The sequence below is a fragment of the Symphalangus syndactylus genome, chromosome 15 (assembly GCF_028878055.3).
Source record: "Symphalangus syndactylus isolate Jambi chromosome 15, NHGRI_mSymSyn1-v2.1_pri, whole genome shotgun sequence".
NCBI classification, from domain to species: Eukaryota; Metazoa; Chordata; class Mammalia; order Primates; family Hylobatidae; genus Symphalangus; species Symphalangus syndactylus.
This window is the reverse complement of record NC_072437.2, coordinates 11,177,307-11,205,228: the sequence shown is the minus strand read 5'-3', so window position 1 is coordinate 11,205,228 and position 27,922 is coordinate 11,177,307. Positions and strand designations below refer to the sequence as shown.

At 37.3% G+C, this 27,922-nt stretch overlaps 1 protein-coding gene across 3 annotated transcripts in view; it reads left to right on the top strand.

Annotated features, from left to right (window-relative positions):
• Positions 1–27,922, top strand: part of MYO16 (myosin XVI) — a 706,512-nt gene that overhangs the window by 529,591 nt on the left and 148,999 nt on the right. For all 3 annotated transcript variants that reach the window (XM_055244378.2, XM_063618637.1, XM_063618636.1), the window contains exons 24-27: positions 11,309–11,384; positions 16,855–17,030; positions 19,603–19,683; positions 19,938–20,143. In XM_055244378.2, the coding sequence (XP_055100353.2) occupies positions 11,309–11,384; positions 16,855–17,030; positions 19,603–19,683; positions 19,938–20,143 (539 nt within the window). The remainder of the gene's footprint in view (positions 1–11,308; positions 11,385–16,854; positions 17,031–19,602; positions 19,684–19,937; positions 20,144–27,922) is intronic.

The window sequence follows — 27,922 nt, the reverse complement described above, 5'->3', positions numbered from 1 at the left end:
ATGCTCCTTTCTCACCTGCCAGCACCACATAGAAGGACTGAGTTAACAGAGCATCCTAAGCTCCTAGTAGCTGGAGCTGTGATTCTCATACGTAACGTGCATCCAGCTTAACTGGGGAGCAAGTTTAAAAATGCAGCTTCCTGGATTCCTCTCCAATAAATAATGACTAAAGAGGTCTAGGGTGAAGTTGAAAGCATTTGCATTTTTATTAAACACCGGAGGATATTCTCCTTTAGGGAATCTGGAAAGCACATTTTGAGAGACACTAAAATTATTAGCCACATAGTAGGTGCTCACATTTCACAGTTTTGCATTGTTCTCTCACTCGGTACAAGGCACAGCGAGGAATGAGGCTGCAGACATAAAGAACTCACTATTCCCCAGCTCCGGCCAACCCTTGGACCTTCCTTAACAAGGTGAAGTAAGCCAATTGCTCTTGCTTTCAGTTCAGGGAATTAAAATCCAGTGTTGGTGGATAGAGCTATTTCTGTGGCGCTCTCTTGCCTTTGGATTTCAGTTGCCTTGGTGATTAGCCAAGCATGAGCCTGACACCCTTCAGTTAGGAAGAAAATCCATGTGGTTTGGCATTTTGTAACTTTTGTTCTTTGTGGAGCCAGGAAACTCAGTATCTTGATGAATTTTGAGTCACAGAAATGGTGAAAGTTTTATACCCCTTTTTTCATACATAGATGACATAATTTATCTTTTAATTGTATTTATTGCAGTGCTGGAGTGTTACAGCAAGTACTTCCAAAAAAGCCGCATACTGTCACTGCTCTCAAGTTTATATTGCACCCCTCATTTGGCATCCACACTGGAGCATTTAAATGAGGATTGCTAACTGCCGCAGCATAAGCAAAATGCTAAGTTTTCTTTTGAGTTATTTTATTGAACAGAATCATTCCAAAGGAAATTTTGAATACATGACAATTTCCTTAAAGATCCATATTGAGTCGCATGAATATAAATTTCTCTATTACATGCATGAGAGACGCTGCCATGTACTGCATGAATCCTGTCTTCCAATCTTGAGAAGGAAAAATAAATACATAAAGCCTGAAGATCAGTTATGTAAAGAGAGTGGGGAAAAGGAAGGCATAAACCCAGCCTCTATCTTTGGCTACTTTCATGCTTTTCTCCTTTCATCCCACAAATAATAAACCAAAAAAGATGAGCAAGGCCCTGAGCCAAGCAGCTGCCCTGAGTGACCCTGGAGAGCCTTCGACCTAAAATCTTCTCTCTGCTGCTCCAGCAGCACCAACCTGGTCTCCCCAGTGGCACAGCAGAGAGCAGACCTTTGTCTGTCAGCAGACCTGACACTCCAGACTCACAAAGCTCTAGGTGAATTCTAATACAGGCTGAGTTTCTCCTTGGTGCTTTTTCTTTCCTAGAAATGCTTCCCTCTCACTAGGCTCTGAGGCTCACTTTCCTTTGAATTGCCCAGGAGCCCACTGGCCTTATCTGCACTGTTTTGCAGCTTGTCTTTGTTTCTTCTCTATGCAAAGTTATTGCCCCTTCCTGGTGCTGGAGGCGGTGGCCCTCAGCGAAGTCCAGGTGCTGCGTATAGATGCTGATGAGTTTACTGGGCTCTCCTTTCTAGGGAGACTTCTTTTCTTAGGAAGCATTTCCTTCATAAGTTGTCAGTGAATTTCACCTGAGACAATTATGGGTCTAGAATGAGAAGCTTTTTATTGGGAGGCAGTCTATTTAGCAGCCTCAAGACAGATTACCTAGGTAATGCCATGAGTCCTTCTCAAGTAAGTCATGTATAAAACTCTGGAAAACGGCAAAGAAGAAGGTACAGGTGAGCATTAGAAACATCAATTAGGGATATTCATGAGAAAACTGTAGTAAAAACTATGCAAAGGTAGGTAGGAACAAGCCTTTTTATTTATCTCCAAAGCCACCGAGAGACACACAGAGAGAGAGAAAGAGAGAGAATGGGAAAAAGAGAAAGAAAGAGCTAGAGAGAGAGGTCAGCATTACTGCCTATGTGTTGTAGATGAGAAGCCCTGGAAACTCAGTAACTTGCCCTGGTTATCCAGGCCCTGGGGCTCGTTGAAGCTGGACTCCAGAAGGTATGTCACTGAGCAAGGCCAATGCACTTTTCACAACAGCTTGATGCCTCTCAGAGACTTGGGCCTAGAAAGGCAGAGTTGGCCTTGGTTGCTGGAGAAGCTGGAAAGGAGTTTATTGAAAGGAAAGGCAGCGTGATGGCAAGGGAAGAATTTGTGATTAGGGTAGAGGAAAGTGAAGAGCAGAGTACAATGGGGAAAATGGGAAAATGCTGTAAAGCGAATGACTTAATTAGGCAAAAGGTACATTTTTCTGTAGACAGTGAGGATTTATCAGGGATCCAACATGATCGTTCATCAAGTTAGATTTTTTTGTTTTCCATTTCCATCTTTTCTTCAGAATTAACTCCCAGGTTGTGATGGTTAACTTATGTGTCGGTTTCACTGGGCCATGGGATGCCCAGATGGCTGGCTGAACATCATTTCTGAGGGTGTCTTCAAAGGCATTTTGGGAAGAGATTAGCATTTGGTCAGTAGACTGATTAAGCTGTTGCCCTCTCCAGCTTCAAGTGGGTGGGTGGGCACCACCCAATCCCTTGTGGGCCTGAATAGCACAAACAGGTGGAGGAAGGTTGAAATCTCTCTGCCTGACTGCTTGAGCTACAATATCAGTCTCCTGCCCTTGGTGCTCCTGGATTTTGGGCCCTCTGACTTAGACTGGATTCTACACTATTGGCTCTCTGGCTCTCAGGCTTTTGAACTACATCGTCGACTTTCCTGGGTCTCCAGCTTGCAGGTGGCAGATTGTGGGACTTCTCAGCCCCCATAATTATGTGAGCCAATAACTCAGACTATATATATATTATACTATACTACTGATTCTATTCATTTGGAGAACGCTGATGAATACAAAGCTTTTGTATTCATTTAAGACAAAAAGAAAACACTTGGGCTGTCTTAGTCCAGATTATAATTTTTTTTAGAATCACATTTGTTATATTTTTTAATCAAAATTTTAAAGAATCTTTTTAGTTATATTTATTGAAATTACAGTTTTGCTTTTAGTGTGCACAATTTTTTAATGCATAGGTTTATTTAGGATCTTAGTACTATGCTAAAATTCTAAATGGATATTTGTCTCCTAGCTCCCTGCCACTGTGGTAATATCGAAGGAGGCTTGGTAGGGGGTTAGGACTTCCAGCACTGTGCAAAGGTAATAGCCCACTACTCAATTTATGAAGGCTATGTAGGAAGCAGTAAAGAAGTGTTTCAGCCCCTTCCACTGCTCATCCCACAGCCAGGGAAGAATGACTGGAGGCGTAGTGGAGAGGGAGACCCTTTATCTTCACCCAGCAATAATGAGGATTCATTCTTCTTGCATATCAGAGGAGGCTGGGTAGGGACCTAGATATCCACTCTGACAAGGCAGTAGTGAGGCTGTGCCTTCCTTCTCTTGCCAAGTGCTGGAAGAAGCCAGCTAGACAGAAAGTGATGCTGGAAACTTCAACACCCTCCTCTCAACAGTTGGTAAAACAATGACATAGGCAATCAGCAAGGGTACAGGAGAACTGGACAACACCATCACCAACAGGATCTACTCAATATTTACAAACACATCCGCCAGCAAAAGCAGAATTCATATTCTTTTTGAGTACCCCTGGGACATGTGTCCAGATGGACTATCTGCTCGGCCGTAAAGCAAAACTAAGCAAACTCAAAAGAATTGAAATTATACAGAGTAGGTTTGCCTACCACAATGGAATCAACCCAGAAATCAATAACAGAAAGATAACAGCCAAATCTCCATATACTTGGAAACTTAACAGTGCCCTTCCAAATAATCCATGGATAAAAGGGGAAATCTTGACAGAATTCAAAATAATATGCTGAACCTAATGAAAATGAAAGTACAACATGTCAAACTTGTGTGGCACAGCTAAAATAGTATTGAATAAGAAATGTATATCACTAAATGCATATGTTAGAAAATAGGGAAAATCTCAAATCAGTGATCTAAGCTCGCATCTCAGGAAGCTAGGAGCAAAATAAACCACAGTAAGCAAATGGAAACCAATGACAAAAAAAAAGCAGAAATCAATGGAATTAGAAAAAAAAGGAGAAAATCAATGAAACAAAGAGCTAGTTCTTTGAAAACACCAATAAAAATTATAAACCTATAATATGAGTGATGAAAAGAGAAAATACATAAATAACCAATATCAGTAATAAAACAAGGAAAATCATTATAGGCCCTGTAGACATCAAAAAGATACAAAGGGAATATTACAAACAGCTCTCACACATAAATTCTATGACTTCAATGAATGGATCAATTCCTCAAAAGACACAAGCTACTTCAATTCATCCAATATGAAATAGACAATGTGAATAGCCCCATAACTTTTAAGAAATGAATTTGTAATTTAAAGTCTCTCAAAAAAGCTTCCTATTCCAGATTGTTTCACTGGAGAATTCTACCAAATGTTTTAAGGAAAATTAAAGCCAACTTTACACAATCTTCTCTAGAAAACAGAAAAGAATACTCTCTAATTCATTTGATAAAGCAACTATTATCCTAACACCAAAAACTACACAGACAGTAGCACACACAGACACACACACATACACACAGACACACACACACAGAGAGAGAGAGAGAGACAAAATTAAAAACAAAAAACATCCCTCATGAATATAGGTGAAAAAATGTTTAAAATATTAGCAGATAGAATTTAGCAATATAAAAAATGGTTTTGGCTTTTGTTTTCTTTTTCTGGGGGTGCACAGCTGATTCAATATCTAAAAATCTATCAAGGTAATCCATCACATCAGCAGGTCAAAGAAGAAAAACTACATGATTATATCAGAGGATGAAGAAAAAGCATTTGATAAAATTTAACATCCAGTCATGATAAAAATCAACTCCCAGACAAATAGGAATGGAAAAGATAACCTGAACTTGATAAAGTTTCTACAAAAATCCTACAGCCAATATTATATTTAAGGGTGAAATCTGGATGTTTTACTTCTATGATCGGAAACAAGACAAGGATGTCTGCTCTCACCGCTCTTAACATAGGCTGCTGGAAGTTCTAGCAAGTGTAATAAAGCAAGAAAGGACATAAAAGGCAAACAGATTGGAAAGGAGGAAATAAACCCGTGCCTATTTATATGTGACATAATTGCCTTTGTGTAAAATCCCAAGGAGTCTACCATAATAAAAGAAAGGAAAGACTCAAAGAACTAATAAGTGAGTTTAGCAAGGTCACAAGACACAAGATAAACATTCAAAAAAATCAGTTGTATTTCTGTATACTAGCAATGGGCATTGAAGTGAACAATACAATTACATTTACAATTGCTCATAAAAATGCATTACTTAGGTGTAAATCTAACAAAATATGTAGGGAACTTGTGTGGCAAAAACCACAAAATGCTGATAAAATAAATTAAAGATCTAGATAAAAAGAAAGACGTTTCGTGTTTATATATTTGAAGACAATATAGTGTCAATTTAATAGTAATCAGCATAGTAGTAGTCAGTTCTCCCCAGATTGACATATAGGCTAATGTATTCCTATCAAAATCACAGTAAAATTTTTGTAGATATAAAGGTATAGATGATACCATTCTAAAATTTACATTGAAAGGTAAAGAAGATAGAATAGCTAAAACAATGTTTATAAAGAAGAATGAAGTGGGAGGAATTAGCCTTCTCCATCTAACGTCCTTAAAGCGTGTTACACACAGGTCAATGGAACGGAATAAGGATGCAGAAATAGAACCACACAAAGGGACTCAACTGATTTGGGGGAAGTGAAATTGTTTATAAATTGGCAACATGCAGGATCCGTGTGGTGATGTAATTATTCTATATTTTCACTGCACTAACGTCAATATCCTGGTTGTGATAGTTTTGCAGGATGTTACTATTGAAAGAAATTAAGTAAAGAGTACACAAGATTTATCTGTATCACTTCTTTTTTTTTAAACTTTATTAGTATTATACCTTAAGTTTTAGGGTACATGTGCACAATGTGCAGGTTTGTTACATATGTATACACGTGCCATGTTGGTGTGCTGCACCAAACTCGTCATTTAGCATTAGGTATATCTCCTAATGCTATCCCTCCCCCTCCCCCCACCCCACATTACTTACAACTGTATGCAAATCTAAACTTATTTCAAAATTAAAACTTTAAAAATATTTAAAGGTAATAGAAACAGGATACATGTAGACATAATAAAGGGCATAAATGGACATCATTTATTTCGATTTTCAAATTGCCTTCTTTTTTCCGAGACTAGAATGTCACTCTGTTGCCCAGGCTGGAGTGCAGTGGTGGCGTGATCTCGGCTCACTGCAATCTCCACCTCCTGGATTCAAGCAATTCTCCTGCCTCAGCCTCCCGAGTATCTGGGATTGCAGGCGTATACCACCACACCTGGCTAGTTTTCTTATTTTTAGTTGAGACAGGGTTTTGCCATGTTGACCAGGCTGATCTCGAACTCTTGACCTCAAGTGATCCACCTGCCTCAGCCTCCAAAAGTGTTGAGATTACAGGCATGAGCCACTGGGCTGGGCCCTCAAATTGCCTTTGACAAGGCCAATATGAAACTTCTCTGATCAAGGAAAGTATCACAGTTAAAAGACCTAATTTGGAATCGGGTAGTATTTTATCTTTAAATGGAAAAGAAAAGTATTTGTGCATACTTGTGTGTGCATGTTTATGTTGTGTATTTAAATGACTTGGCTCTGTCCACTAGAAATACCTAGAAACGCTGGTTGATCCAGTGCTCAATCACACAGTGTGCGATTGTGAATCCTCACAGTTCAGATGGTCTCCATGTCATTTCTCTTCACAAAAATTTGCAAGATGTCCCGGAGGGAATACTTGATTCCAAATTTAGCACCAGGAAAAGACAGCCACAACAACAACAACAGCAAAACACTGTTTGCAACCATCTGTTAACAATCCACGGATGCCGATTTTATGTAATATATTGTCAATTATTTGCATTATTGTGAAAAAATGCATAAGCTATTTGCATAGTCTGTAATATTTGTGCTCATCTGTCAACTCAAATCCTGTCAGTACTGGTCATCTATATCTTATGGATAGGGTCAAAGGCTTGTAAAGTTGGAGGGCCCTTAGGTAATCTTATTTAACACATTAAGAAAGAGCTTGTCTAATATCACAAAAATAATTAAGCTCACCTGCTTCACAATTCATTAACTTCATACAAATGTCCTTTTAGCAATAAAAAAAGAGTTACTAAACACTATGCTTCCTGCAAAAATCAAACTGCCATCAGCAAATGTTTGTCGTTGAATGTGGATGTTAAGTGCGTTTTCCCAGGTAACAGTGAATTGAAGTCTCCAAATGGGAGTTTTTTTACTTTAGTTTGAATGGAAGACCTTCAGCATCTTCTCTAGATATCCACGTAAAGCAGGTGCCATGTATGAGAACTTTCCAAAGAACATTATCTTGTGCTGATGAAAGATTAGTTAGCATTATCTTGAATAAAAATGACAGCACAATGTTATGCTATATTTAGTTACAGTATAACCAAAACTTGCTATCCATTTCACCAAATGATTATTGACTGCATCCAATAGACAAGGCATTGTGCTGGCTGCTGCAGAGACAGAACTGAGAAATGCCTAGTCATTGCCCTCAAGACACTTGGTAGCAGTTTTACCAGGGAAGTTTGGAAGCACCATCAAAAAACAAGCCCATAGCGTGAACAAAGATAGGCAAGACATGTATTTAATGAACCTCTGATGGTCCAGTTGTGCGTGTGTGTGCATGTGTGTGCGTGTGTGTGTGTTTCATTTGAAATCATCGGATTTCCATGCAGAGACTAAGCTAGAATTGTAGATTGTGACTATATAGAGGAGGACTCTATATGACCGGGTCAGAGGTTCTGAACAGGAGAAATGACATTCTCAGTTTAATATGTGCATCAAATAGCAGTGTTGCATTAAAGTGAGGATGTAAAAAGGCCAGTACTTAGCCTTTTTGACTATTTGTCTGTCAAAATAATAAGTGATGGTTTTTACTAGTGTGAAGGTAGTAAATAAAGCAGGGATTGAAGGGAAAATGAGGGGAAAGCTGCAGCCATTGGCAGATGACAGGGAGCCGTCCTGGGGGAGGGGATCCCAGATGGCACCGTGGTTTCTAATCTACATAACGTGCAGCAGTGAACATGAGGAAGGAGAGAAGGACGAATGAATGATTCAGAGATTTCAAGTGAGAGAGTATTGAATTTTTAAGTAAGAAATATGGCCATCTTCTGAGAATGAGCCAATCTGGGCTGGGGCTGGAAGCTTGAAAAGAGGCAAAAAGATTTCTAACAGTTACTGTGAGGATTGTAATGTGGCATTATCAAGAGGTGAATCAGGGAACTACTTAGCAGCCAGACAGGGTCCATCTGAGATGTCAGAATGAATTTGTGGCAGATGCAAATGATATCGAATTACAGTCAGATCCAATGATTGACCATGTCATTCACTACAATTAGGAATAACTGACTATGATGGAAAAAAAAAAATGGTGGCAGCTTATCAGTGGCTTTTGCTACTTAAATGCTAAGCCCTAAGTTTCAGGTTTTCTTGAGACCTGAAAGAAGTCAAAATAGGCTGTTGCTTTAGAAACTATGGATGAATTGAAGGAGGGGAGATGCCAGTGGGAATGAAAAGCATGTTTAGAAAGTGGAAGAGAATAACATTAATAGGCTATTAGAGATGAGAGTCATGATTTGAATATCTTGGAGGTAGGGTACTTCCAAATATTTGCACCAGAAATACTCAAAGTCATGGAGAAGGATATGATTGGAGGCATTTGGACAAGATCTTTAGTAAATGCATAGTCCTTTTTGATGTAACTGAAATGACATTTGAGGAAGCTAGGAATAAAGTGAAAAATGAATCACTGATACTCACAGAATTTGATGATCATACCTGTTATATAGTATGCCAGAAGAAATTATCTCAACTTCCATTAATTTTCTAGAAGTGAATTGGAATAACTACTAAAGTCATGAGCATGGTTGGGTAAGAGCACAACACAGTAGGACTTTGTAGAGATTAGCCACGCTATTTGTAACCCCTTATACTTCAAATAACTTGTTTTTGGTCTACAAAGCAATGGCACGATCTCGGCTCACTGCAGCTTCCGCCTCCCAGGTTCAAGCAATTCTCCTGCCTCAGCCTCCCAAGTACCTGGGATTACAGGCGTCCGTCACCACACCCAGCTAACTTTTGTATTTTTAGTAGAGATGGGGTTTCACTGTATTGGTCAGGCTGGTCTCAAATTCCTGACCTGGTGATCTGTCCACCTCGGCCTCCCAAAGTGCTGGGATTACAAGCGTGAGCCACCGCGTCTGGCCCTAAGAACTTTCATGTATGTTACATCACAATATTAACAGCGTGGTAATGCATTTTTACTCTCATTTTACCAAGTAAGAAACTGCAGCACTGGAACATTGAATGACTTGCCTAATTCCACGTAGCTCCAGGTGGCTTCTGAAGATGTGTTGACTTCCTCCAAGGTTTTGCTGGGTGCTGCTGTTCCTAACTCAGGAGGGCATAGGGAAGCCAAGCCTCTAGATGGAGGTTTCTTGACCTCAGCACTATGAACATTTATGGCCAGATAACTCCATGCTGTGGGAGCTTCTCTGTGCACACAAGGATGTGTAGCAACATCTCTGCCCAACTGTCACCCCCAGTTGTGACAGGAAAAATGTCTCTAGAAACGACCAAGTGTCCCCTGGAGGGTATGATTGAGAACCATTGCTCTAGATTGTATAAATTGTTCACATTAAACAATGTATGGTGTGTCACATCATATGTAGCTCACATTTCAGTATCACTAAGCCAGGTGGTGGCACAAGTGCAAACTGGATAATTAGGTAATTAATGGTTTACTTGTACCTGAAAGTAGTTTAAGATTTTGGCATTGTCCCCCAGCTCAACTGGTCTTCTGACCCAAATTTATTGGAAAACCTGGGAATGTGTGGGATGCCTTATTACTTCTGTTTTATTTAGGACCTTGTAACAGCAAAGAATAAAAACTCAGCCTTTATGGGAAAGGTGGAGATAATCAGGCATCCATTGTGGCAGATGCAAATATAAAAGCCGATAGAAAGGAAGTTGCATCAGGGATCACCCACATTTTCCAGGTCCTTCCACAGACTGCACAGCCCTTTCTTCATAGTTTCTTCTGCTGTCTCTGTCTAATATCCATTCAGTGCAAAGAATCCAGTCCTCTCTGGGCTCTCTAGACAAAATTCTCAAAGAACTCAGATTAGCCATCCATACTACCTCATGGGTGACACTCAAATGTCCACGGGCGTAACTCTTATACTCCAGCATGGGCGAGGCGCACTCTCCCTCAGGCAAGATGCAAATTCTCCCTCATGGCGGATCCCCGCCCTCCCTCATGGCTGATGCTCACTCCCTTTCTTGGTTGTTGCTCACTCTTGCTCAGGAGTAAAGAGGTCTCATTGGTTTTGTGTCTCCGCTTATCCACTCCGGGTCCACATAGGGCAGAGAATAGACTATGACACACTGACCATGGTCTATGCCCCAAGGTATATTTTGAAAGGTAAGCCTTTTAGAGAGTGTATGGCTGATCAGCTTCCCATGACCACTGAGATTTCACACTTACTTGACACTAAGAGAGACAACAAACCATTTCAGTCTTCAAAGATCAAGTTTCTCAGCCTCTACTAGTATGCTGATAAAATTATAACATCCTTCTAATTGATTCATAAGTCACCTATGGTGAAGAAAATTGCCCTTTAGAAATCCAGAGTTAATTGTTTCCTATGTGTCCTTAATTGTAAAGACTTAAGAGTACTAATTCTTTAAGTGTTCAAGCAAAACTTTTTAAATTAGGAGACTATTAAATTTTTCAAACTGAAATCACACTTCATTCCCAAAGTTTCGCAAGTATGTTCACTTGGTTTAGTGAGTTTTCTGAGCAAGTTAGAGTCCTTAAGAATAAAGGAGACTACGTGAATGTGAACCGTCACTATTTGCTCTTAAACTTGGCCATCAAAGGAGACCTTCACAAAATAGAACAGAAGAGGGTTCCCTTGTTTAATGTACAGAATGAGAACAGGCAGATTATAGCTTTGAACTTGCATGTAACGTGAACTGTAAGACCTGAAGACACTTCTTTTATGAATATTTTAAAACTTCAGCTGGGTCAAGTTATCCTTTAAAGGAATTTATTTTCACAGTCATGTTTAATCATTAGTAATTATGCTGCTTTCTTTTATTCTAGGTAATGTATGATGTTGTTGGGGCAATTGAAAAAAATAAAGACTCCCTTTCACAGAATCTTCTATTTGTAATGAAAAGTAAGTTGATTTTTTTTTCCTGCCCTACACTGGTTAAAATGCCATGCATCCGTTATTTCTTTATCTCTGAATATTTTCCTATAAAATATGCTACCAGCTAAAGCATAATCGAAATGCCTTTTGCATTCTAATGCCCAGAATAATAAGAAATGGGTCTTGCTGTACTATATGTTGGCTACAATGTAATTTGGAGTCCGATGGAAACCATAATTTAACTAAGCTTTTAGCAGATAGAAATGTAAAATACCTTTACTACTTTAGTGCGTTGAATATAGAAAAGCTTTTCTGTGAAGACTAATGAAGATGAGTATGGCTTCCAACGTTATTTAAGCCACAAGAGGGAGAATTTCATTACTTAAGATGACTCTGGAGCACAGCTAAGGGTGGTATTTTATTCTTATGTACTTTCAGTTATAAAATATTAATACTCACTATGTAGGAGGAGTAGAAATAGAAGGAGTATATATATATATATATATATTTATATATACATATACATACACACGTAAGTTTAAATTTATAGGACCCTTCTACTTAGTGAGCATTAATACTTTATATGCATATATCTACTACAATTCTACACTATATACAAGACTGTATACAAAATGTATATATGTGATAATTAAATGTATATTCATACATATGTACATAATCTGTCTCTAGTAATTATTTTCTTAACAGCAGTTCTGCAGTGATTCACATTTTTCTAATAATCTTTTTAGCGAATTAAAACATTGCGTCTTGCATGCTTTAAGTTACTATAAATGAAATAGTCATTCATCTTTAAAAGAAGTACAGGACAGCTTTTCATGAAATAGTTGAATGCTCTAGCATTGAAAATAAGAAATCTATATCACTTCTGGTTTGAGAAACATATTTGCCTCAAATTACAGCGGCACAGCTGTAATACACTGTTTTTCACTGAAGATTATTCTGCTTGCTTCTCAGAACTTATGTTTATTGTGAGTTCTCTTAGCTAAAACTAACAAAAAAAAGGAATAACATTATGAAGATGGAAAAGAATTGGTCCTATTTATTATCGTTGGAAAATCTTCCTTTTTGTGTGCTATTATTTGCACTTTTATTTATAATGCACTTCTCTATCTTTTATGAAGATCTAATATATAGCATGTATTTAAAAGTTTACACAATGCTTTTTTACTTTTGTATTTCATGGTAATAGGATATGTGTGTTTGTGTGTGTGTATGTATATATATATATATATATATATATATATATATATATAGTTAGAATGAAAATATGATGGCTAGTCTGCTTATCTTAATAGAGTCCCTATATTTTAAAATCATTCTTTTATCTAAATTTGTACAAAAAAAAGTTCCAGGAAAAAAACAATTCAGTCTTTTTTTTAATTCTTTAGGAGGTAGGTGCTTCTGAGCAAAAGGACAGAATTTACAATGTACGCTTTTGTATTTATACAGGAGGTGTCGGATTTTTTTTTGTAAAGGGCTAGAGAATAAATATTTTAGACCTTGTGCACCATAAGATCCTTGTTGCAGTTACTCACCTCTGCTGTTATAATGTGAAAAACAGCTGTAGACAGTACAAATGGATGTGGCTGTGTTCTGATAAAATTTTATTTACAAAAACAGGCAGTGGGCCATGTTTGGCTCAGGCAAGATGCAAATTCTCCCTCATGGCGGATCCCCGCCCTCCCTCATGGCGGATCCCCGCCCTCCCTCATGGCTGATGCTCACTCCCTTTCTTGGTTGTTGCTCACTCTTGCTCAGGAGTAAAGAGGTCTCACTTCTTTATGACTGCTCACTCACTCTATCATAAAAGCGAAATATTTGTGGTTGCCATCACGTTTTATGAATCTGTGAAATACTTTGATGCTTGTACATAGTTATTAAAAGCAAGTGTAATTCATAAATAATAATTTTTATTTGCATGTACTTTGCTTATAATATCTAATTCAATTTTCATAGCATCAAAAAGCTCCCAGTTGAGGAAGATGGTGAGGTCTGTTGTAGAATGTACCCAAGCAGAGCCCTGTCTCTGAGATCGCTAACCAGGTACAGTCAGGGAGCCTGGACACCGCTCATAGAGACACGTGGCAAATACACTCATTTGTGCCTAAGATTAGAAGTAAAGTCTACTTCACTCAAAAGGAGGCAAAAAAAAGAAAAAGAAAAAAAGCCAAACTCCAGACTTTTAATTCTGCTCACAGGAATAGAAAATTTTACGATTTAGGAAAATTTAGGATTTACCGTCAATTATGTTAATAATTATTGAATTTTTTTTTTTTTTCTGCTGTGTGTCTCTGTACACTTGCTTATAAGTTAGGTTATCCCACTTTACAGTTAGAAAGACCCTGTACAATGATTGTAGATCCCAGTGAGGGACACTTCCGCTCTCAGTATTTACGTAGAGTGACATGAAGAAAATGGTTTGTGTTCAGTGACTCCTTGTAATCCCAATAAGAGAAATATGCCTCTTCACCAGGAGTTCCTTTGCTGGGTTTTATGAGGCAAATGGATAGTAGAGCTCTCCTTTAAGTCCTGGAGGAACTTGCTGTCTCCTGCCATGTGCTCAGCTGTGGTCAGGGCTCTCCCGTTAGGGTCCCAAAGCATGATGGCATCTCCCTGTGTCTGTAGAATGACATGGGTCTTGCTGTATCTTCATGCAGCCTGACCACATGATTCAGGGAAAATATAAAACTGGGTCAGTTACATATTTTGGACCATATTTATGTCTCATGTTTTCAGCTTTTTAAATCTTTTTTATTTTTCTTTTTAATTTTTTTTGCACTACCTACCTTCTCAGTAATGTTTTCAGTTTTATTAGAGGCATTTTCTCAATTATAAGAATAAAATGTTGCATTGCTTATCTGTGGGTTCACTTAGACATAGACCTGCTATAAATATAAATAATAATTGTTTATTTATTTAAATTGGCTATACTATTATGTATTTATCATTTAACTTTTTATTTTGAAGTGGGTTTAAACTTAAAGTGACAAAATTATTATAAAGTACTCCCAGGTATCCTCTTCCCAGATTCATTTTTTTCATTACTTTTTACCGTCTCGGTATCTTTCTTTCTATTTCCTTCCATCTTTTGTTCTCTTCTCTCCTTCCTTTGTCCCGTGTGTGTGTGTGTGTGTGTGTGTGTGTGTGTGTGTGTGTGTTTACTTTCTGAATCATTTGAAAGTAAGTTGCTTGCCTCTTCTTGTCTAAATACTTTGGTGCCCACCCTGAGACGGGCCATTATCTTACATAACTTCAGTAAATTATCAGAATATTCAACAGTGATGTACTACTCATATCTAATCCAGAATTCATATAAAGTTTTACCAGTTGTCCCACTAATGTTAGTCTTTTATGGTCATTTTCTCCTGATTCAGGATCATTGATTGCATTTAGTTATCATTTTTCCTTTAAATCTGAGACAGTTCTTCAGCTTTACTCTCTCTTTCATGACATTTTTTTAATGCCAGTTAATTCGTAGAAATCGCTCTGTTTGAGTTTGTTTGCTATTTCTTTATATTAGAAGCAGGTTATGAATTTTGGGCCGGGAGTCCCAGCAGGTAGTGGGGTAACCTCGGCACATCACATTCGGAGGCAGTCACGCTTTGAAACAAGTTCACCATGAGCACTGTGATAAGGTGGTGCTCTTCAGCTTCTTCTAACATAAAGCTTGCTGTCTTCCCTTTGTTATTAATGAGTAATTTGTAAGAAAGTACTTTGAGACTATGTAAATATTCTGTTCCTCATCAGACTTTTACCCATTAGTTTTACATACATTCATGATTCTTGCCTAAATCAATTATTTCTCATGATTGCAAAATTTTGATTTTCTTACCCCATCTTTCCATAAACAGTGGCATTCTACTATAATAATTCCCACTTCTTTATTAATTATTTATTTATGAGTGTATGCTCATGGATTCTTATGTTATTCAACGAATAATGATTCATTACTATTGTTATACTGATGCTAAAATTGTTTAAGACTTGACCAGTAAGAACCTCTTCAAGCTAGCTCTTATTTCTTTTTGACATAGTCTCTTGACTTTTTTTTTTTTTTTTTTTTAACACTGCCTTACATTCTGGCCTTCCAAAAATGTTCCAGAATCATTCACCTTGCCTCAGATCTAAAATCAGACATTTGTTCAGGAAGCCTTGATTTATCTTAGAAAAGAATGGTAATCAGAAACTCCAAGATCTGGAGGCTGAGTGAGCTCATTGCTACTGGTGTATGATTGCTTTTAGGACCCTTTGGAATTTGAACATTGAAGATTTAAGTATAGATAACATATAGGTATATAGATCTGTAACTCTGTATTAAGAATCATGGATTTCTCTTGCTATCTCTAATTTCATCCCAACATCACAGGGCCCCTTTTGCATTGCATAATTCTATCTCCTTTTCCTGACAGTTCTTCCTGCTTCCCTGTTCGTTTATTACCTAATGTAGGGATTTGTTTTTAATGGAAAGCATTACAGATAATTATGTCACCTGCATTTTGCACCTGGGCAGGCAAAATAATTTGAGTGTGGAAAAGGCAGAAACTAAACACTTTGCCACCAAACATTGCCAACTGTCTGATTGGCTAAGCGTGATCCTAGTGATTTATGTTCATTATTTCACATTTTAATTTTGCAGTGATTCTCAAAGTAGGTACTGTCATCATTATTTTATAGGAAAGGACAGTTAGGCTTAAAAACTGCCTCCATTCAGATATAAGTAACACAAGAAACATTCCTTTTGACCCTTAACCACCACATACATTGTTTTCCCTGTGATTTTTAAATTTGTAATCCAAAATCCACTCATCCGAGCTCTGATTTCTCCCCGAGGTGTCAAGAAAGGAATATGGACTCAGAATTATTTGATTTTTATGACTTAAACATAAAAATATATCATTTTGCTTTTACCTTTTCAGCTTAACTGTGTTTTTTGTTATTTGTTTTGTTTTGTTTTGTTTTTTTAAATAAAAGGACACTTCTTTTCCCTTCTTTCACCTAGCAACTGGTGCACCAAGTAAGGCAGGTCCTTTCACAGGTACTTACAGACGGCTCTGAGACAAGTGAGTTAGGTCTTGGGGAAACATTTTCTGGAGTAGTTATTTTCCTGGAATGGGGCGTTTCTAATAGAGACCATAAGTCTTCATGATTTGACAAGTGCACAAAAGCCCCTTAGGTCTGAGCAGGTAAGATTTGGTTCTGAAAACTAGGATAGAAGTGTTACTCAGTCAGAGAGCAAGGCCCAGTTGGGATCAAGACTCCTGGTCAAGGGTAGTGAATATCAGAATTTGTCAATGATAATAAATAGTGGAGGAAATAAAATAAGGATACAGGAAAAGGTAGACTCCTCAATCTGCTGAACGAATGACATCTTGCACCCAGAATGTATCAGCGGCTAAAGCTCTTGTATGAAGAATAAGTTCAATGCTTAAGTAATAATTTTAGTGCCACTTACGATATTCATTTATTTATTTCCTAGCTAGTGAAAATGTCGTGATCAATCACTTGTTCCAGTCGAAATTGTCGCAAACAGGATCCCTCGTATCTTCCTATCCTTCCTTTAAATTCCGAGGACGTAAGTCTGCCCTGCTCAGTAAGAAAATGACAGCTTCTTCAATTATTGGAGAAAACAAGAATTATCTAGAACTTAGTAAGGTAGGAGTTTTTATGATTATTGTTGGGTTATTTTTAATTTTGATAAGTATATTTGCTTCTTTTTTTTTAAAAAAAGCGCAATTTTAAATATCAAGGAAATAGATATTCTAACAGAAAGTATTAAGGAAAAGAATGCCTATCTGACGTATAACCATCAGAATGAAGGAAGAGTAGAGGAAGGTGCAGCAGAGTGACAATTTTAATAGTAAGTATAGTCCGAGTCATTTTATTGGTTGTCTGTGAAACATCCCAGTTCTGTTTCATCTCTGACTGCCTTTTTGATGAATAGAAGGTAACTTCAGATACTGTAGGCTTAGAGGGAGTAAACGTAGCCATCTTATTCTGTTGATATTAATCACTTCAGATAACTGAGGTCTCTAAATGATAAATTGTTGTTCCTCTTATAGACGTAGGGTATTGTTCAGGTGCTAGGATGTTTTTACTGCATATTTGTAGATTTTTAATTTTATTGTATTATACTAATTTGTAATGTATATTTGTCTCACAAAGGTTTGGTTGTATATACAACCTCAAGATTCTATGTGCCAAAAGAGAACTAAAACTCAGTGAAGAATTGTTTCAAACTGATAGGAAACATGTATGGAATGTTTTAGGTTTCTTCAGAATCCAGTGCCAGATGGTATTCCAGAGTGTTTTGCTTATGTCTACCAAAACTATAAAAGATGAGGAATATATTTGGGAAGGTGTTCAGGACAATCAATTTTAGAAATGCAATTGTTGCAGCTTCTGGAATACATTTTAGCTTACCAATTAAAATAAAAGCATAATTAAATTCAATTCTATTTTAGAAGAGTCGCCAAAATGTGTAATATGAGTGTGAGTGAGTGTGTGAGTGTGTGTCTCCAGCCAGTGGATTCTAGAATAAAAGATCCTTTGACGTAGTTGTTTAGAACTAAATGATCATGAGAATTAGTCTCTGCCACATAGAAAATGGCATTTTTTACATTAAAAAAAAACACAACTTTATCCTTGTAAGAAAGATCTGTATGCCTGGAGGTCTTCCTGAACCTTCTGGCCCTTCTTTTCTCAATCATCCTAAAAATCAACAACAAAAACCATCACACACTGCTGACCTCAATTATTAAACATTACGAAGCCTAGGTGCCATTACTCTTTTCCCTAAAGGACTGCAGAAGGGAGGTAATTCACAGTAGTTCCTCCACCCAGAAAGGGAACTGGAGTGTTCCATTTCAAGGGACAGACAGCTATTTATTATGATTATTCCTTCAATGTTCTATTTCTCACTTCCCTTCAAACTGCCTTCATCCATGCACAGCCACCCCTGTGGCCAGGAAAATAGGATTTTCCCTACTCTTTAACTGAGCATGACACCTTGTATTGTGTTTGTAGAAAATGGGTTGATCTTCGCCCAATCACTTCATTTTACGTTCACTTGTCAGTTCCAATGAATCACTTTAGACTGACAGTACATCTTAACAGAAGAAAATGAGCTATTGTCATAATAGGAAAAGCACTAAATCCACAGGAATGTTATCTCGGATTTCCTTCTTGTATCAAGACCTTTTTTAAGAAAAACGATTTTAGATCAATAAGTCCATTAGTCTAATATATAATTTTGTGAAATGTAATAGTAGGTTAGTGGCTGAGGTTCCTTTTAACCCTGGGTGGAATTTAATTAATTACCTTCTGCCCTTTATTTCTGCCCTTTATTTCGTTTTGGCCTCATTTTCACTGATTTTATGTCTCCATCATCATGTAATCTTTGCTATGTATGATTTTTTTTTTCTTTTCAGGGCTGTACATATTTACTTATTTGAAAAACAAATAGAGTCTATTACCATTTTTTACCGATAGGTAATTTAGTAACCTTTTTTTAGTAGTTATAAAATGAGGAAGAGGAGGAAAGGGAAGAAAAACATGGCAAGAAAGCATCAGACCATTCATTCATTCAATTCCTGAGCATAGTTAAATTTAAGGGAACAAACCAATGACAACTGAAACATAAAATCTTTGTAACATAAAATAGCATCATTTTGCCCCAGAGTGAACTACATTTCATGATAAATATGAACACTTAGTAGCATAACCAGGATATGATGGTGAGTTTATTGTACCACCAAGCAAATGAGGATCTATGTTTATTTTCCCACTAAAATAAATGCAGGTTGGTGATAGATCTGATTTACACAACAGCCCTGTACTTGAAAGGTTGGCAGTAACAATTGTTATTTAACAAATAGTTGCCCATTTCCTCAACTTATACACCATTACAAAAATCACTTGGCACTGATTTGTATAAACTATGTTTTAAATCCACATTTTCCTGTAAGTGAGTGTACATGTATGTGAGACTTAATATTTTGCTCTTCTGAACTGAAATTTAGTAAAATAAATTTGCTCACTTTTTCTTTTTCTCCATTCTTTCTTCTTTCCTTCCTTTCTTCCTCCCTCTTTTCTTCTTCCTTCCTTCTCTTTTTTCCTCTCTCTTCCCTTCTCTCCCTTCCCTTCCCCTTCCTCCCTCCCTTTCTTCCTTCTTCCTTTCCTTTCCTTTCCTTCCTCCTGTCCTTCTTTTCTTTCTTTTTTATTACAGTTATTAAAAAAGAAAGAAACTTCTACATTTCTTCAAAGATTGGAACGAGGAGATCCAGTCACCATAGCATCACAACTCAGGGTTAGTGAAGTTTTCAGATTTCAAAAATTTAATGTATGTTTATAGCAACCAAAGAGGGTTTATGTAGACTTTTTTTTCCCATTTTTGACAACTTAAATATCTTCAGAAAAAAAGTAAACATACACATACACACACACACAGAGTAAATGCATAATGAGATTTAAAGATGTAAAGACTTTTTGTTTAAAAACTGCTTTATATTTTTAGCTAGTGTCTCCTTTGGAGAATCAGTTGGGTTTTACTTCTCTCCTTAGAAATCACTAACGGATATTATTGGAAAACTTCAGAAGTGCACTCCACACTTCATTCATTGCATCAGGCCCAATAACTCAAAGCTGCCAGATACTTTTGATAATTTTTACGTGTCTGCTCAGCTACAATATATTGGGGTCCTGGAGATGGTGAAGATCTTCCGATATGGATACCCTGTTCGCCTTTCCTTCTCGGATTTCCTGTCAAGGTAAATTCTTCTGCTCTTAAAATCGTCGTTCTAGCTGCTGTTCAGTGCAGTATACTGACACTGACACTGTTGTAGCAAGGGTCTTCTGTTGTCTTTTTGGCATTGCTTTTGTTGTTTACGTTTTTCTATCTCCAATAAACAAAATATTCTGGGAAACAATGAAACACACTGACAAAGCTCACATAAAAAAATAATTAAACTGTACTGAGGAAAGTATCTTGGAAACCATTCTCATGTTCCTTTCAAAGTGTGGCTTTCCTTGGACTGAATTTTTATAAAATGATTGCATACGATATTTCTATTTATTATTTAAAAGGAGAATGTATGTAAGTGATTATTTCCCCTTTTATATATGAACAAAATATTATTTAGATCAGTGGTTGGCAAACTACACTCATGGGCCAGCCAAATCCATCCTACCACCTGTTTTTGTAAATAAAGTTTTATTGGAACATGAACACAATCATTTCTTTGCATATTGTCTGTAACCACTTTTGCACTGCAGTAGAGATAGACAGTGTCCCATGGTGTAAAATATTTGTAAAATGTTTGTTATCTGCCCCTTTAGAACAGAAGATTGTTGACCTCTGTTTTCAGTAAATTCAGCTGAAAAATACACTGTGCACAAGACAGTGCACTCATTCCTAGGATAAACTCTTGTCACGTGTCCTCATCTTCATGTCTGTATTAGCCCTTCTCCCATGGTAGCCTTATCCCAGCCATTTGCAAGAAGCACCTAAACTCACCAAAAGCAACATCATCCCCTCAGGCTACATATTTGTTCATTTGTATTTTATTTGATCAGAAACTTTAGTCTAATTTTAAGTGAATTATAATCCTCACTGATGAATCCATTTTAAATAAATTGGTTGATGGGTAGTAATTTACAGATGTATGCTACTAAGCACTATTCCAGGCCTCATCTTTAGCTACATTGTTGTGCTATACACTCTAGCTTGATGAATGTCCCAGTTTAGACAGGTAAATGCATATGCAAATAACAGCCATTCAGTGCTTGTAATATTACAAAGGGTTGGAATGTTACATGGTTTGGAATATTACAAAGTGTTACAGAAGCATAGTAAAGGAGGTAATTTGGGATCAGAGATGGCTTTCAAAGATATTTGAAACATATTACAATCCTGGTGAAAATAATGAGACAATCTGTTTTTAAGCATTTAAAAAATAAAACAGGGGTGGGCAAAAAGGAAATCAGAAGACATTTGGTAATTCTATATAAAATAAAATGAGATCTTAAAATAATACTGATGTAAACTAATATAAGTATTGTAAGTGTGAAATCTCGCATTTATGTTTAAAAATTAACTATACAACTACAGTATGAAAAAGTCTGTTTGATAAACCATTCATCCAAAAAAAAGAGATTTTAAGACTTTTGTTGACTAGTTCAATGCGAGCCACTATTTTGAGGAAGCTGTGAAACAAAAACAAAATAAGCAAGCCAACAAACTTAAATAACTACATTTGAAATATTTGATTCACAACAAAGGGAATAATATTTAAACGATGACTAAAATTCTGTGTTTGACTTTTATAACGTTTGTTTTCCCAGAGGAAAGAAGCCGCATTTACTTATTGTGCATTTTGGTGAATTTTATAAAGACACATAGAAGAAAATAAATAACATATGAGTTCAGCTTGAGCCTTCCATTTTAAAGGGGTAGTAGAATATCTTTAGAAGATAGAAGATAAGCAGAACCACATGGGGATGGATGTATTTAAACCGTAGAATGTGTATTTCAGATAGACAAGATATTTGTGTGTAAAATTTAAAAGGTGCTCGTAAATGGGGTAATTGACATGTTGCCTCTTAATTTATAAGGAATAACTACAAAGTTGGGCTTACATAGAAATAAACCAAAGCTGGATATAACACTTCTGGGGGCTGTTTTGGACAGGAGTCGTGGTAACTATCACTGACTGTTGCGGGGCTTTGGAAACGACAGCTCCTGACCCGTCTCTTTCTGGTCCCTCGGTGGAAATCCCTTCATAGTCTTCAGAGATGTCGAGCCTGTTAGGAGCTGATATTTCTTACATTTTATAGTGTGTGTATTAAAGGTCAGCCCTCCCACCTTCTTAAGTATAGCTGGTCTTTGGTTTGAGTTTAAAAACTGTTCTTGTGTAAGTTTAAAACAATAGATTCCTCAAATTTATCCCAAACTTTCTGAATCAGAATCAACAGGGAGTAGGGACCCGGCTCCCCCTGGTTTGTAGCTCCAGAGATGATTCAATATGAAATAGAAGGGAGAATGTCAGTCCTAAGGCTGAGGTCTCAGGAAGTGATCTGTGGGGGCCTCAGAGGGTGATGAGCCTTGAGATGTTACAATTTGTTTAACTGTAGTAACTCCCTCTTTAGTGTTACCCAAAACAGCAGTTCTCTGACATGAGTGCACATCAGAATCACCTGGAGGCTTCTTAAAATATGGATTCCTGGGCTCCCCACCCCGAGTTCAGGTTCAGTAGGTCTAGCGGAGGCCTATGAATTTGCATTCTTAAAAAGTTTCCAGCTGATGTTAACGTTGTTGGCATGTGGACGGCACTTTGAGAACCCCTGGCATGGAATCTCTAGTCATCTGGGGACAATGTTTTTGTTTTGTTTTGCTTCCCCCCAGTGAGATGTTGAAAGGGTGCCAGTGCCTTGGTGATCAAAGCAAACTTGTGGGGAATGTATAATCTCCAGCCTCACCCCAGGTTCACTCAATCAAAGTCTGCAAATTCATCAAAATTCCTCAGTGACTGGTATGCAGTTGAAGTTTGAGAAGCACTATCCAGGCAGACCTTGGAGACGTAGTAGGTTCAGTTATGTACCACCATAATAAAGCTAATACCATAATAAAGCTAATACCATAATAATGCAAATCACGTGAAGTTTTTGGTTTCCTGCTGCATATAAAAGTTATATTTGCACTATCCTATAGTCTGTTGTGTGCAATAGCATTACATCTAAACACAATATGATACCTTAGTTTTAAAATATTTTTTGCTAACTAATGCTAGCAATGATCTGAGTCTTTGGCAAGTCATAATCTTTTTGCTGGTGGAGGATTTTGCCTTGATGTTCATGGCCGCCGACCCATCGGGGTGGTGGTTGCTGAAGTCTAGGGTGGCTGTAGTAATCTCTTAAAATGAAACAATCAAGTTTGCTACATCCATGGACTCCCTTTCATGAAAAATGTCTCTGTAGCATGCAATGCCACAGCAGCATTTTACCCAGAGTAGAACGTCTTTCAAAATTCGAGTCAATCTTCTGAAATCTTACCACTGCTTTATCAACTAAGTTTATGGAATTTCTAAATCCTTTGTTGTCATTTCAACAATGTTCACAGCATCTTCACCAGTAGTAGATTCCATCTCAAGAAAACACTTTGTTCATCCATAAGCAGCAACTCCTCACCCATTAATATTTGATCATGAGGTTGCCGCAGTTCAGTCACATCTCCAAGCTTCACTTCTAATTTTGGTTCTATTGTTGTTTCCACCACATCTGCAGTTGCTTTCTCCACTGGCGTAGTGGACCCCTCAAAGTCATCCATGAAGGTGAGAATCAATTGCTTCCAAATCCCATTCATGTTGATATTTTTACCTACCATAAATCACAAATATTCTTAGGAGCATTTAGAGTGGTGAACACTTTCCAGAAGGTTTCCAGTTTACTTTGCCCGAATTCATCAGAAAAATCACTATCTGTGGCAGCTATATCCTTAGAGAATCTATTTCTTACATAATTCCTCCTTGATCCATGGGCTGCTGAATGGATACTATGTTAGCAGGCATGAAAACAACATTCAATTCCTTCAGCAGTTTTTGGGTGACCAGGTGCATTGTCAATAAGCAGCAGTATTTTGCAAGAATTTTTTTCTGAGCAGTAGTTCTCAACAGTGAACTTCAAATATTTAGTAAACCATGCTGTAAATTGATGTGGGTTTTTTTTCATATGTTTATTGGCCGCATAAATGTCTTCTTTTGAGAAGTATCTGTTCATATGATTCACCCACTTTTTGATGCTTTTTTTTTTCTTGTAAGTTTGTTTAAGTTCCTTGTAGGTTCTGGATGTTAGACCTTTGTGAGATGGATGGATTGCAAAAATTTTACCCCATTCTGTAGGTTGCTGGTTCACTCTGATGATAGTTTCTTTTGCTCTGCAGAAGTTCTTTAGTTTATTTAGATCCCATCTATCAATTTTGGCTTCTGTCACGAATACTTTTGGTGTTTTAATCATGGAGTCCTTGCCCGTGCCTGTGTCCTGAGTGGTATTGCCTAGGTTTTCTTCTAGGGTTTTTATGGGTTTGGCTTTTACATTTAAGTCTTTAATCCATCTTGAGTCAAAACCACAATGCGATACCATCTCAGTTAGAATGGTGATCATTAAAAAGTCAGAAAACAACAGATGCTGGAGAGGATGTGGAGAAATAGGAATGCCTTTACACTGTTGGTGGCAGTGTAAATTGGTTCAACTATTGTGGAAGACAATGTGGCAATTCCTCAAGGATCTAGAACCAGAAATGCCATTTGACCCAGCAATCCCATTACTGGATATATACTCAAATGATTATAAATCATTCTACTATAAAGACACATGCACACGTATGTTTATTTCAGCACTATTTACAGTAGCAAAGACTTGGAACCAACCCAAATGCCCATCAATGATAGACTGGATAAAGAAATTATGGCACATATACACCATGGAATACTATGCAGCCATAAAAAGAATGAGCTCATGTCCTTTGTGGGGACATGGATGAAGCTGGAACCCATCATTATCAGCAAACTAACATAGGAGCAGAAAACCAAACACTGCATGTTCTCACTCATAAGTGAGAGTTGAACAATGAGATCACATGGACACAGGGAGGGGAGCATCACACACTGGGGCCTGTCAGGGGCTGGGGGCAAGGGGATGGAGAGCATTAGGGCAAATACCTAATGCATCTGGGGCTTAAAACCTAGATGACGGGTTCATAGGTGCAGCAAACCACCATGGCACACGTATACCTGTGTAACAAACCTGCACATTCTGCCCATGTATCCCAGAAATTGAAGTAAAATTGTTTTTTAAAAATGGATGTGCTGTCATCCATGCTTTGTTATTCCATTTATATAGCAAAGGGAGAGTAGACTTAGCATAATTCTTGAAGGCCCTGGGATTTTTGGAATTACAAATGATAATTGGCTTCAAACTAAAATTGCCAGCTATGTTAGCCCCTAACAAGAGAGTCAGCCTGGGCTTCGAAGCTTTGAAGCCAGGTATTGTCCCCTCTCTAGCTGTGAGATTCCTAGATGGCATCTCCTTCCAATCGAAGGCTATTTCACCTACATTGAAAATCTGTTGTTTGCTGTAGCCACCTTTATCAATTATTTTAGCTAGCTGTTCTAGATAACTTGCTGCAGCTTTGCATCGAATGTGCTGTTTCTCCTCACCCCTTCATGTTACGGAGACAGTTTCTTTCCTCAAATCTCATAAATCAATCTCTGTTACCTTCCAGCATTTTTCCTGCAGTTTCCTCACCTCTCTCAGGCTTCATAAAATTGAAGGGTTAGGGCCTTTCTCTGGATTAGGCTTTGGCTTAAGGGAATATTGCGGCTGATCTTATCTTCTGTCCAGACCACTCAGACTTTCTCCATACCAGCAATAAGGCAGTTTCACCTTCTTATCATTCGTGTGCCCACTAGAATAGCACTCTGAGTTTCCTTCAATTAACATTTCTTTTGCATTCACAGCTTGGCTGTTTGGTGCAAGAGATCAAGCTTTTGGCCCATCTTGACTTTTGACATGCTTTCCCTCCTAAGCTTAATCATTTCCAGCTTCTGATTAAAAGTGAGAGATGTGCATCTCTTCCTTTTATGTAAACACTTTGTGGCAATTGCAAGTTTATTAATTGGCCTGATTTTAATAATTCTGTGTTTCGGTGAATAGGGAGGTCCAAGAAGAGGGAGAGAGAGGTGGGGGGACACTTGGTAGGTGGAACAGTGAGAACACACATGACACTTATTGATTAAGTTTGTTTTCTTATATCGGTGTGGTTTGTGGCACCCCAAAACAATTACAGTAGTAACAGCAATGATCACTGACCACAGGTCACCATAACAGATATAATAGTAATGAAAAGGTTTTAAATATGACAAGGATTACCCCATGCAAAACAGAGAAGTGAAGTGTGAACATGTTGGAAAAACTATGCTTCAATTTGTGAAAAATGCAATCTCTGCAAAGCATAGTAAAGCAAAGCTCAACAAAATGAGGTGCACCTGTGCAGGATGTGAAATGGCATTTATCTCACTCAGCCAATAAAAGAAAAGTGCATTTAGTGTATTTTTTTCTGTTTCTTCATGTCGTTAGACTTCCTTAGATCTGTGACATCAAAGATTCTCTTCATTAAAGGGACCCTTAGTGGTTGTCCAGCGTAACCTTTGTTAGCTACGTGAATATTTCTAACCATTATTCCAATAGTTATCCAAATTGCTCTATTTCCCTAGAAGAGAGTGGAGGGAGAGAGAGAGAGATATCATAAAATTAGAAAATTATTTTTACCTTTGCTTTTGTATATTTCCAAGTCAGTTTTATATACACTCTATTAGGATTACTCTTTTGCTAAAATAGTAAGTGCAATTAATACTTAAAAATTGAGTATAATTTTTATATGTATGCGATAGACTATAACTTCTTCTAAATGAGGATTGTATCGTATTCATTCACAACGCTTGTGCATTGTCGGTGTTTAACAAATGTTTTCAAAATGAACTTGGCATTGGAGATTAAATGGTCCTTCATTTTAAAGTAATATTTCTGCATAACAGAGACGATAGGCGTACTGTAAAAAGTACAGTGAGTTAAAAGGAATAGTGAGGATGGGAAACAATACTTTTAGGTAATTCTTTGCATTTCTTTTAGCATTCCCTTATTTAAAATAAGATGTGATTTCTTTCTTGTCTTTATCTGTAATGGCATATCAGTGGAAATGGAATTATGAATTTATTTTAGAGGAAATCTGCCCTATCTCTCTTGCATTTAGGATGCCAGTCTGAAATAATATTACAAAAATTATTGATTCATAGAGAGATTATCAGTTTCTGTAGAGACTGAAGAATTTAAGATACAATCAATATACTGTTACATCAAGAAATACCATACTTTAATATTTCTTGAGTATTTGAGAAGCTCATCAAGTCTTTGAAATGCCCCCAGGCAATGGAAACATCATTATAAAAAACAAAGCCTAGAGGTGTAATTTAATAGAAATTTTTGGTTGTTTGTTTGGTTACCAAATTTTCAGGTAACAGAATGTATTATCCCTATGCAAAATATTTATTTTCTATTTATATCACCTTGTTTTAACTGTCAGAGAATAAAAATCTGTCAAAACAAATGACTTCATTAAGTATACAAGAAAGAATATGCCACAAAAATCTTGAACAACAACAACAAGAAGTCCGGTTTTGCCGTTGGGAAGTAAGCAACCACTGATTTGAACAGGATGTATTGTTTCTGAAATCTGACATGACAGTAAATGTGGATAATGGACATTTCTTGGGCTTTGTAGGTAGACATGAGGTTGTAAAGTTGCATCATGGTATCTTGGCTTTAATAACTGTCCATCATTCCGAGTCTTTTGAATTGAAACTGGAGGATCGCTTTAGTTGAGAGGACACTATTTTGATTAAATGTAGAAAAGTATGCTTGTCGATATGTTTTTTCTGTATATTCCTTGTGTAATACAGCTTCAGAGTGGGATTATAAAGACTTAAGGACTCTGTCTC